The sequence below is a fragment of the Bradysia coprophila genome, chromosome II, assembly GCF_014529535.1.
Source record: "Bradysia coprophila strain Holo2 chromosome II, BU_Bcop_v1, whole genome shotgun sequence".
Classification (NCBI taxonomy): Eukaryota; Metazoa; Arthropoda; class Insecta; order Diptera; family Sciaridae; genus Bradysia; species Bradysia coprophila.
Window position 1 is genome coordinate 1,377,447 of NC_050735.1, and position 12,896 is coordinate 1,390,342.

The 12,896-nt window shown below is 35.9% G+C and overlaps 1 protein-coding gene across 1 annotated transcript; it reads left to right on the top strand.

The window, feature by feature from the left end:
• The first annotated feature begins 10,373 nt into the window (after positions 1–10,373).
• On the top strand, positions 10,374–12,282 carry LOC119069906 (glutamate dehydrogenase, mitochondrial-like). The gene is made up of 2 exons (XM_037174154.1): positions 10,374–11,289; positions 11,350–12,282. Exons 1-2 carry the CDS (start codon positions 10,551–10,553, stop codon positions 12,204–12,206), a joined length of 1,596 nt encoding a protein of 531 aa, XP_037030049.1. The 5' UTR covers positions 10,374–10,550; the 3' UTR covers positions 12,207–12,282.
• The last annotated feature ends 614 nt before the right edge of the window (positions 12,283–12,896 follow it).

Below are 12,896 nucleotides of genomic sequence, written 5' to 3' on the forward strand. Positions count from 1 at the left end.
AATTCATGAAATTAGCAAATTAAAGTTTCCAAACTCGATTTTCATTTTGCAGGATCAAGGAAAATGTTTCGCGAAGCTTAATGCCACTATCTCACTTTCAATAGTGTTGTATATTACTGGGTGTGATGTGACTACCGATAATAACCACATTGTTTGAAAAGCAAAACATATTTCGTTAGCCGAATGGTTAGTAGTGTTAATTTGGTTTCGGTGAACCTCTGCACGGCAGAGTAAAATAAACCAGGCAGTAGCGGTTCATTTTTGAACGTCAAATAATTGACAATGAAAATGAACACTTATTGATAATTCAGGCCACTAGTGCCCTAGTCAAATGAAGCGCTCCTGCCTGGTTTATTTTACTCTGTCGTGACTTTGTATGAAAACATTCACTTTTCGCAGCGCCGTTGCGGAAATATCTTTTCCCTTATACAGATTGAATCGTAATAAATCTGGTGCTTCCTCACTACTCTTGTGTACCATCACAATTATTAGAATGCATGTTTCATAATATACGTCACCGTACACCTTTGTGCATATTCAATGACTACAGAAAACAATCAATCAATTGACAAACAATAAAAACACCCATCGTCAACAAGACCTAGTTGACTGGAAAAATAATTGTTTTATTGCACACACAAATACTTACACAAGTGGAACACTTATAGCTTATAAGTTCGACCTGTTGAATTAGCCATCCAGAGTATACCGAAATAACCTGTCACAGACGGCCAGCATATGAACAGATTTACTATAGATCATCTTCGAGATAAACAGCCTCGATGAAGCGGGTAACAGTGGCAGAGTCGTTTTGTCGTTGCGTCATATTGCGACAAAGTGGTACAACGAAAAAGTGACAGTTGAGAAAATTATAAATCAGATTTCTTGTTTTGATGTGGTTGATTTTGATGATTTTTCGTTTTTTGTGTGAAAAAGTGTGCAAAATTATGATTTTATTATTAATAATTGGTTAGCAATGTACCATCCGTGTACAGTGTGCTCATAGATATTAAAATCGGTGTTCAATGTTTTCAAAAACGTAAAAACCCGTGGCTAATGTTCTCGCTTTCATAAACATTAAAATTGTTTTTATGTGAATAGATCCAAAGAAACTGTTACATTGAGATATGTACCTAGGATAGCACTCACACGACCTGATTCATTTCCTGTGCTCTAAACGGTCTAGATTCTAGGCCTGAGACTTTTTCTGAATCTGTTTATGTGATCAGATTTTCGCTGTTTCAGTTCCTGTGATCAATCGATTAAAAACCTAAACCCAACTTGATTTCAATTAGACTTTCTCGTTTCAGGCTAGGTTTGAGCTGTTGCGAGTATTGATTAGAAAAATGTTGATTGTTTCTTGTGTTCAATCAATCAAAATCGAATTCTTAAAAATTCAAATTCAAAAATGTTGCGCTAAGAAAATCCAAATTTTACGACAGAACCACTTTGTCGCATTTTCTCATGTCGTAAAATTCTGTCTCTGCCACTGTTACCCGCTTCATCGAGGCTGTTTACTTCGAGATACGGTACTTTCAGACGTAGCCTCACTTAAGTTTCGTTAAATGTTTCGTTCATTCATTCATCTGTATGAGATTTTTTAACGGGGATGGCATTTCTCGACATGGATGGCATTTCTCGACATGGATGGCATTGCAAACGATCAAAGATTTTCAGAGATTGATTTCAGAAATCTTTTACTTCATTTGTTTTGAACATGCTTTTTGCTATATACAAACTCATTAGTTAGAGCTTGTCGTCTATTGCTGTGGTTGTCGATAACAGATGACAGCCGTCTGTAACAGGTTAGGTTGTTGGTTAGTTTTCGCAGATGACGTGTAATTTATAAGTCAACTTATAAGTTAGAAATTATAAGTCACACCTACATTCCATACAAGACGTTCGAGAATGTTACTAATAATTTCCATTTTATAAGTCGTCATTTGCGTAAACTATCTAATATACCTAATCATCAACTCAACATATACTCTAAACATAAAGCTAAGCATTTTAATGGATGATATTTGCCTAAAATAATTTTTCTGGAAACTTTCATCACCAAGCTACTATCAGACGTAACCTCAATTAAGTTTCGTTAAATGTTTCGTTCAAACATTTATTTGTATGAATTGTTTTTTTAACGTGGATGGCATTTTAAACGTCCTTGATTTTTTTTTATTTCTTGGCGTAAAACTATCTAATCGTAGCTTCATACAGCGAAAGTATCGAATTTCTTTTGTTCTGTTTCAAATATGACATTTAGAACAAAAGATATTCGATACATCGCTGTATGTAGGGCTATCACCTCAGTTATAGATCTGTATGTAGAAAGCTTTAAATGGTATCGAGGAATCCCGTGGCCATACATTTTTTGAAACCCTCGTAATTTTGGAATAGGGTGCGAACTCGATCTATAGGCTAGTTGGAAAGCTTCCCGAAAAACCATTTTTTACAGAATTCAACCCCAAAAATTGTGTTTGTTCCATTGATTGACACTATAGATCGAGCACGCCCCCCCTTCCAATTTTCTCTTTCTCGTATGGATGGGTTCAAGATTCCCTACTCTACTCTATTTTTTTCATTATATAAACGTCGGAATTTCTCTATTGGCGTAAGATTCCTAGCAGCTAGGCCAGGTAAATCATCATACTGTATAAACCGTGATCGGGTGCATATTTTAGAAAAAAAGGTCTCCAAGCATTTTCGTTAGAGTGTATGACAACTTTCAAACGACCTGGACTTATTTATTCCGCTACTAGCATAAATCCTTGATGCGAACAAAGCAAAAGTGATGGATGTCGAAACATTTCAACTATTTGAACTACTCTCTTTTAAGAATGTTGAATACAGTTCAGTATGGCATGCCTTGAAAGCTTTAAGTATCCAACTTCAAAAAAAAAAGAAACTTAACGCACACACAATACGATGTCTACTTCCTAAAATATTCAATCTCCCTACCGCATGCATAGATATTACGAGGAAAAAAAACGAGAACGTTTTTTGTACACAATTTTTGTATTTTATATCGGTCATCAATCTCAAAGAGAGTCTCATTTGTTTGATGTTACACAAAAAAAAATTGTGAAGAAAATCTTTTCATGTGCACAGGACCTATGGTCGACGGAATTCTTGTGAAAATGATTTTGAAAAATGTGAGAATATATTCTGATTCTGTACGGTACACATAATGAGGAATGGTAAAATTGTAATTATTTGTTGGAATTTCTTTTTTCGATTGAATGTTCGTTTTGAATAGATATAACAAATAACAAGTTGAGTTGAGCTATTTGCAAGATTGATGGTTGTTTCGATTTTCACAAGCCTTTTCGCATAAAATGTTGTTTACAGCAGGGAAACGTAATTATTGTGTGCGGCTTATTTCACACAAAAGGGAACTTTCCGCTAAATTCCTTGTTTTCGTGCAGAATTTCGTAAATTATTTTAATTGAGATAAAATTTTCCTGTTCATTTGCATAGATTATTGATATATTGGGATGTTGCATCAATCGATTTGTTCATGCATATATTCACGCACTGGTAGCGTTGCTAGATCTGTGAGTTATTCCTAATTAATTAGGTACACCAGACGAAAATAGCTTTGAACCTGTTTTGCCCCATTTAAACTTTTTTTCAATCCACACATAAAATCCACATCAAAACTAACTGTATAATGTATGCAATCGCAATGCCATCTGTTAACGGTAGTCTTTAACGATTTCGTACGCTTTTCAAAATCTCTTTTTTTTCATGCTTGAGAAGAGATCAATTCGTGATTTTAACTTTCACTAACTTTCTAAGTTTATTTGAATTCGGATAGAGGTATGTTCAAATTTTGCTCACAACAAACAATTGTCGCCACATTCTATGTAAAAAGGTACGTTCGATTTCTTTCCGCTACGCGTCGCTCCATTTGTTGCAAGTCGCTAATAAATATTTTCGACTTCGTTACAACCAAGGGCTGAGGTAATGCCAATCATTATCTCCGCCCATGTATCTACCTTGGTTACAACCTTGTTATGGTCTCCTTATCTCCTTAGTCGTCAGAGTTCCATATAATAATGTACTTGCCATATACCGTTTTGTTCCAAGGCCTTACGAATTGTCAAATGTCTGTCAAATTTCATTCATAACCTCTAAATCTAGACATAACATCATTCATATTTGCATGTAAAGTCGCGTAGGTTAAATCACAGGGGATGAAATCTTAGCCGTTCGTGTTGTCAAAGTTCGGATTTACAGTTATTTGAAACAAACCTATCCAAAGTCTACTCAAACAATATTAAACACACACACGACAGTTGATTTTGTTGAGTTTCTAAGTTTACGGAGAAGAGTTTCGAAGCTCATTTCGTTTACTGTATGGCATCGAATTCAATGTACAGTTGAAGGATACCCCTGTCTCAATACTATTTATAATAGTAATAATTTTACGATTTTAACTATTAATAGAAAGGAACTTCATATCTTTTTTCGTGTCAAATAAAAGCAATGTTGAAAGATTTCTATCAGTGTCTCGTAAGGTTGTGGTTGCAATCGATGTCTTATCGTTCTAGCCAATTTAGCCCTCTTCTTCTTTTGAAATTGTAGTAGGGCCATGCCTAACTATAGTCTGCTTCGACACCGATTTTGTTTCTCTACGATATGCAAACTGCCATAGTATTATTTAGTGGATTATCGTCTCGTTTTCTTCGATTCTGTACCGTTTAAGAGTGATATCGCCAAAACATCGAACAAAATCAGACATTTTGGGACAAGGTGTCACGAGTTTTATTGAGTTATAGCTCATTCGATTCGTTGAAATTTATTTTGTTGTCGACGATCGAGGTAGTGAAGTAAGGGTCTGCCAAAAGGGGCTCAAAATCGTTCATTTGCAATTACTCGAGTGAAACAATTTCGGGAAAAAACGCTTCTAGCTACGTTTGAAGGTCTTTAAGAGACGCAAAATTTGAGTATACTTACCACCAGGTCCATGTTCACCTGACGGTGACAGCATTCCTTTTCTATTATTTATATCCGGTTGCAAATAGCATCAAGCATTTTTCGTCGTGGCTCGCGTAGCATAACTTTCAAACCGTAGCCATATGGAGGGACTGATACGTGGATGAATTTGAAAGAAATTCTTTGAAACAAGGAAACTGAATGTTGCCAATGTTCTATAAAAACGATTTATTTTGCTTCACTAACAATTCTTCGTACAGTATAGTTAATGGTTCAGTAAAATGTCTATAAATTGAATTCATCATTACCATAATTTGATATATACGATTTCCAACATTGGAAAGATATTTCAATTTCAATAATCTGCCAGCAAGGAAATGCGAGAGTTAGCTTTAAATGGCGATTTGTAAAATAAAAGGCAACAGTTAAAAGAATTATTGCAAAAGTTTGGAAGTTACATATATGTGTAGTATACGCGCCACTATAAATTATCTCATATGATAGAATCGCTTGCGTAAACTTTTCCGTAACACTTGAACATAAATTGAAAATGAAAAGCATTTGTAACGTTACAGAAAGCTGTTTACGAGCCCGTGTACATATTGGAAACATTCATCGTTATAATTCAGAATTTTTCGAATGTATAATCTACTTGTAGGCGATGTAGTAATTTTATGAGTGGAAGTGGTGGCAGTGTAATAAATGCAAGTTTGAATAAGATTTCTCTATCTTATATGTACGATTGTAGTGTTGAGACGATATTCTTGTTCAATCAATATAGAGTGTGTCACTTAAGATGATTAAAGTCTCAATTGACTAACAGACGCAATCCATTTTATATTCAATTGGACTCTCATTGTCGTTAAGTCTTTGTCCTTTCTGATGCAGCTTCTGGGTCGTTCTTTCGCAATACATATTACCGTGCAAATCTTTTGAAAGTGATTGGACAATTTTTTTAAATGATAAGAGAAATTTTGTTTAAGGCCAAGTTATGGCGTTCTCTAACGCTATGTAAAATACTCAGATCAAATGAAGTAATAGATCCGGGAGTAAAACTGACTATATGTCTTCAGTTTGTGAAAGGTTCAATGAGTTACTGTTATCATTATCAAATCTTATCTTTGATAAGTATCACACTAAACTGTGTTCAATTAGAAATCGAATCACGGTTTTTCGTATAGCACAATGTCACTAGCCGCGAACGATGATTTGAAAATTGATATGAATGAACGATATGTAGCTAAAATGCTCAAGTTGAGGTTATCATCAGCAAAAGTTGCGGATTAAAACAGTTCACCGTTCACCGAGCAGTTAAATGCTTTTTATTGTAGAAATAGACCACTCCAACATGGCATCTGGAACTCACAAATTTAAATTGATAATTGATTGTAATCAAATGAACGCCATAATCTATTAAACTTGGTCGCTGCATTGTATTGTATTTCACTGATTGATTGAATGATTGATGAAGACGAAGAATAAATATTTCTTGTATGTGGTCGTATAGCTCTCGTTAACCTTTTAGAAATGGCAAGTATAATCGGTATAATCATTTAAACTGTGTTCATCTCGTGTTCAAAACATTGTCTAGTCTTTTATACAAAATCTTGTACTTCATTTGTTTTAGCATTCATTTTACTTTATAAAATTAACTTAACAGTAGGTCATCGCTCATTTCTTTCGTTCCTCTCGATAACAGTTGATTATCGTGAAAAATGTTCGTGTTGTTGCAACATTTAAAGCAAACCATTTTCCTTTGATAGCTAATTTCGAATCAAAATAATACACTTTTTGATCCTCAATACTTACTCAGTATACAAGAGTCCTTTACTTTCCATTTATACGAAAAAGTTATTCCAATATTTGCTTTTCAGCTTCTAATAATTTCCTTGCATTCGCTGTGGTGTGAGTTAATATATTATTTATTTAGCAGACAGCCTAAAAGTATAAGTTAACGAAATTTCATAAAATATTTACCAAAGAAATGTTGTGATAACAAAACGGACCGAATTGGGCGTTATTTATTTACGAACATTACAAGAACAAATTATATTCGTAATCTCCATAATTATCTTTGGAAAACGGTTACAATTAATTCACAACCCTCATAATATGGGCTTCGAACTCCATTTTATGTGAAAGTATGGCCGCAGCAACAGTTTATGCAGTGTCTGAAATATTTTGGAATTAATACGAAATTTATATTATCATCACTTTCCCAGATGGCAAAAATATCACACTAATTACATCGACTAGAAGTCGTAATTCCTAGTGGGAAGGTAATGTTACAATTAATCGACCTCTCCACCTTGGGAGGACCTGTAGTGGCTCCACTTTTTTAGTCCTTCATCACGGCAGAGTAAAACAAGTAAGGCAGTAGCGGTTCATTTTTGAAATGTCAAATAAGAGACCTAATACATTGTATGAAAATGAACTCAAATGAACATAATAGTACAGGCCCTTGTGTCAGTAAAAATGGTTCACTTCGACAAAAATGCACTGAAAAAGTCGATTTTCGAAAAATAACAGGGCCAAAAACGTAAAGCGAGCGGATTGACGCGACTATAAATTGAATTTATTTTTTTCGCAAAATATAAGGCTACTAGATAATTCAGGTCCCTAGTCAAATCAAGGCACCTGCCTGGTGTTATTGACTTCATTCTTTGCGCTCATTTCTTTGCTCTGATAAATATCCATTAAATGTCAGTGAAGCTTGTTCACAAACAATAGGAAACTTCACTCTAGTAAATATCCTTGAAATGGTATAGCTGTGAAGTTGGTTCATAAAAAATAGAGCACTGACGTTAGTAATTTTATGACGGAATTTTCTAGAAATGTACTTTCCAAATAGCATTTCCCTATAGAGCGTTGATACAAGAATTTTATGCAACGAAAAGCATTTCCCTTAGTTTTATATCAAAATTTTCATCAGACTGAGAATAAACTCCTAAATTTCATCAATTTATTGCTTGATTTCCACTTACCAAAAAAGTACTCCATGTGAGTGACAAAATTCTTTTTGTTGAGTGGAAACCATACGTAGACCTTTATTATGCTATATAAGACCACACCAGAGAGAGAGTTCATCCTCTAATTTTGTCGTCGTTGTCGATAACCGGTGCTACAAATTCGTATACTTAAAGATCAAAATTCCAAAGGATGTTAACATAATCTTAAAACACATTGGCACACTCGCACACATGGTTTTAAGCCATGTAATTACAGCGCTAGTTTTTACGTAGCTGTTTCGCTTTTTTTTATCAAATTATCAAATCGTTCTTCTATTATATGTGGATGAATTGGTGTTCTTGCACTGCTCTTTTTATCTCTCTTCAGAGCCGCGTTGTCTACGTTATCGTTTCTCTGAAATAGGTTTTATACAAGTAAAGGAAACATTCGATAATAAATTACGACCTTGCTTGCTTACGTAACATTTTATATTAATAGCTTTGAATAAAAAATAAAATTGTCTGTGAAAGTTCCATGTGCTTTGAGAAAAGTGTACCTTTGATGCAAATTTGGTATTTGGTATTTTGGTATTTGGTATTGGTACAGTTTTCTCAAAGCACATGAAACTTTCACAGACAATTTTATTTTTTATTCAAAGCTGACATATTTTTACTCGAAAATGTGGTCGTTCATTTTTCAAAAAGGGCTCTCGTAAAAAGATATCAGCGATCAAAAATTTCGAAACGCAGAAATGTAGGCTACAATTTCAGCGTACGCTCGGAACCTCTTAAGAGGCACCGGTACTTAGCTAAAATTGCAGCCTACATGTATGTGCATCATATTTCATTTTTGATGATATTTTTAAATCAGAATCCTTTTTGAAAAATGTGCGACCACAATTCCGACCACGAATGTGTTAGCTTTCAACAGAAAATACATTTGGTTGCAGTCGTTTGACCAGCTCTTAGAAAAGTGAGCAGTTTAACGAAATTTTCATAAACTGCTCACTTTTCTCAGAGACGGGCAAGCTGCTGCAACCAAATCTGTTTTCTTTTGAAAGCTACCATATTCGTTGTCGGAATTGCGGTCGTACATTTTTCAAACAGGATTCTGATGGAAAGATATCATCAAAAGTAAACTAAAATCCTGTATTTAAAAATCGCCCTAATGTATGCTTTTCAAAAAAGCACCGATGCCTCTTAAGATGCATAATCGCTTAGCTGAAATTTCAGCCTATATTTGTGCGTTTCGCATTTTATTTTCGATGTTATTTTTTACCAGAATATTTTTTGAAAAATGTTGAACCACAGTAAAGACAACAAGAGCGTTGGCTTTCAATGAAAATAGAATTGCTTGCGTGTTTGACCAGTCCTGAGACTGGGAAAAATCATCGAAAGTAATTTAAAATCTGTAATTCAAAAAACGCCCGAATGTATGCTTTTCAGCAATGCATCCTAATACATGCTACTAATGCGATAAGTGAATCATACTTCGATGAATTTTCATCCTACCGAAATTAGCCTTACGAGAAAGGCACACTATTTCGCAAAAACAGCTTCGAATATCTGTGTAATCTGATGGATTATTCGGAGAATTTCGATATTCCAAAAATCGTTCCGACATTCGTCATTCTTAATGTACATGTTGAACGATATTTTCACCTTCTCTGTTTACATTTTATTCGTTTATCTGACCAATATCCGTATTGTTTAAATGCACATACACACGAGTATATTACGAAAATGCATAAATACATAGAGTGGAAACAGAGTGTGTTTGCTAAACTCACATTGTTAACAGATGATTCATATACTTTTCTCAACTTACCACAATACAAGAATTCAAGAATATGCACACCTGATGGTCCACTTTATAGCAGACAAAAACCTGATTAGTCAGTAATCTGTGTGTTTATGTTAATGGGCACTATGAATAACAATTGATTAATCATTCAATAATTATGTTTGAGGTATCGCAATGAAAATCGAGAGCAATTGCTTCGCGTTATATTGCAAAGACAATAAAGAGCTCAGGTGAGCAAACATTGGAGTGATGTGTTGAATATAAATACGATGCTCGCGTTTACCTTTGTGTAGGCTAGTACCATTAGTGGTAGTATGACAAACTATCTAGAGATGGAGATAAGCTCGTTAAGTATTGACAAGGCTGTATATTTTGGGGAGGCGGTAATACTCCCTTTCCATATAATAAAAATCACCAAAATTAAATTGGTATGGCTTGGGTGTGATGAATTTTGAATAAGAAACGTCGTGTGTCACCCGTGTATCTGCATCTGCGTGATCTTCCAAAGTTCACAGCATTAGTTACGTATGCGTAACAATTAAAGGTGACTGATGGATGATGTAAGATTCAGTTTCTGCAAATTGTAGGTTCTCCCAACACCAAGGTCAATGTAAAAGTGTAGAAACCAGAAGCTCTAACCCTTGTGCAGTAGAGCAGTAGAATTTCAATATATTTAAGTAGCCCACCCATTTACAAAATATAAGATGCCAATACTTATAAAACTAAGCAGCTGAGACGTTGTAATAACGTAGGATTCTAGTTTTGTTTGAAGCCTAGCTCAGTGGAAGGTGTTACTTTGTCGCAACTTCAATTTTACAAGGAAATAATTCAAGACCTATGTTCTCGACATTTCTTCTAAAATGTTCCATATAACGTCGACTGCAACAAAATTGGCACGGAGTATCATTCAGTGTCCAGCCCGCAACTATGCACAAAAAATTCCCGACCATTTGCTTCATGTTCCAGACGCAGCCGATCCCAAATTTTTTCACATGGTTGAATACTACTTTCAACGGGGTCTGCAACTGTCCGAGAATGAATTGATCAGCACCATCAAAGGAAATGCCAGTGCTGCCGAAAAGACAAAACGTGCGTCCGGAATCTTGATGCTCATGCAAAGATGTGATGCCATTCTTGAGGTCACATTTCCGATTAAACGAGATTCGGGAGAGTTTGAAATGGTAACGGGTTACCGTGCTCACCATTGTACCCATCGAACTCCGGTCAAAGGTGGTATACGTTATTCGCTGGATGTGTGCAGAGATGAGGTGAAAGCTCTGTCCGCTCTTATGACGTTCAAATGTGCCTGTGTGGATGTGCCGTATGGTGGGGCAAAGGCTGGAGTTAAAATTGATCCCAAGCAGTATTCCGAAAATGAATTGGAGAAAATCACTCGAGATTTTACGTTAGAACTGGCGAAGAAAGGTTTTATTGGGCCTGGAATAGATGTACCAGCACCTGATGTAGGAACGAGCGAACGTGAAATGGCATGGATTGCAGACACGTACTTGAAGACTCTTGGATACAACGATTTGAATGCTCGGGCATGTGTAACCGGTAAACCGATAAATCAGGGTGGAATACATGGACGTGTTGCAGGTAGATTTGTTTACTTTGCCATAATGTTGGTCAATTAACTTTAATCAAAACTATTAACAGCTACCGGTCGTGGAGTCTTTCATGCTGTGGATAATTTCACTAAAAATGAGGATTGCATGAAAATGATTGATGTGCCAATTGGCTTAAAAAACAAGACCTTTATTGTGCAGGGTTTCGGAAACGTTGGTTCGAATTCGTGTGTGTATTTGACAAAGGGCGGCGCAAAGTGCATTGGAATTTTGGAACGCGACGGATCGATTGTTAATCCAAATGGTATCGACATAACTCAACTGCTCGAGTTTCGAAGCAAAAACGGTACCATCGTTGGATTTCCTGGAGCGAAAAAGTATTGCGGAGAGAACCTCATGTTTGAGAAATGCGATATTTTCGTACCAGCCGCTCATGAAAAGGTTATAACCAAAGACAATGCTGACAAAATCCAAGCGAAAATCATTGTTGAAGGTGCGAACGGGCCAACAACTCCTGCCGCGCATACGATACTGGTCAACCGCAAAATTTTGGTTATACCAGATCTATTCGCTACATCTGGCGGTGTGACTGTGTCGTTCTTTGAATGGCTGAAAAATATCAATCACGTCTCCTTCGGTCGTCTTCACTTCAAATACGAACGAGAATCGAGTTTCCATCTATTGAATTCCGTCGAACAATCGCTAAAGAAGCATTTCGGTAAGGACATTTCCGTTGCACCATCCGACTCGTTCCGAGAACGCATACACAGTGCATCCGAGAAAGATATAGTTTATTCCGGTCTCGACTATACCATGGAACGATCGGCTAAGGCAATCATGAAAACTGCAACGAAATACAATTTGGGGCTGGATTTCCGCACGGCGGCCTACATTAATTCCATTGAGAAAATATTTGTTACGTACAGAGACGCTGGAATTGCATTCTAGGCGCTGTCGTGGATGTTTGAGTATGAAAAGGAACATTGTTTGTTGCATTTATTAACTTGAAATAAATCAACTCGAAAAGGAATTCTAGGAGAGTTTGTTCTGTCGGATTGTACAGTCACAGATACCTGATATGATACGCAATTTGATAAGTTCAATATTGTAATCGAACGTATCAAGTTAAGAGGTATCGAGGTATCGTTTCGGAAGAGCAATTTTACATTTTTGTTCGATCCCTGCAAACAATTTACAAATTTACAGACACTCTGTCTCAGTCTCTTCTCGTCTTACTGATCTGATTAACCGATAGATTTTATCACAACGAAATGTGATAACGACACTGACCTTCACCATTTCCGTAGTAGAGCGCTAAAATTTAAACAGCCTCGATGAAGCGGGTAACAGTGGCAGAGACAGAATTTTACGACATGAGAAAATGCGACAAAGTGGTTCTGTCGTAAAATTTGGATTTTCTTAGCGCAACATTTTTGAATTTGAATTTTTAAGAATTCGATTTTGATTGATTGAACACAAGAAACAATCAACATTTTTCTAATCAATACTCGCAACAGCTCAAACCTAGCCTGAAACGAGAAAGTCTAATTGAAATCAAGTTGGGTTTAGGTTTTTAATCGATTGATCACAGGAACTGAAACAGCGAAAATCTGATCACATAAACAGATTCAGAAAAAG

What these genes read in the sequence shown, in the direction of transcription:
- LOC119069906 (XM_037174154.1), top strand. Translation starts at nt 10,551, where the DNA reads ATGTTCCATATAACGTCGACTGCAACAAAATTGGCACGGAGTATCATT. An exon ending in AATACATGGACGTGTTGCAG is followed by an intron (nt 11,290 to 11,349) that starts GTAGATTTGTTT and finishes AACTATTAACAG; the next exon opens with CTACCGGTCGTGGAGTCTTT.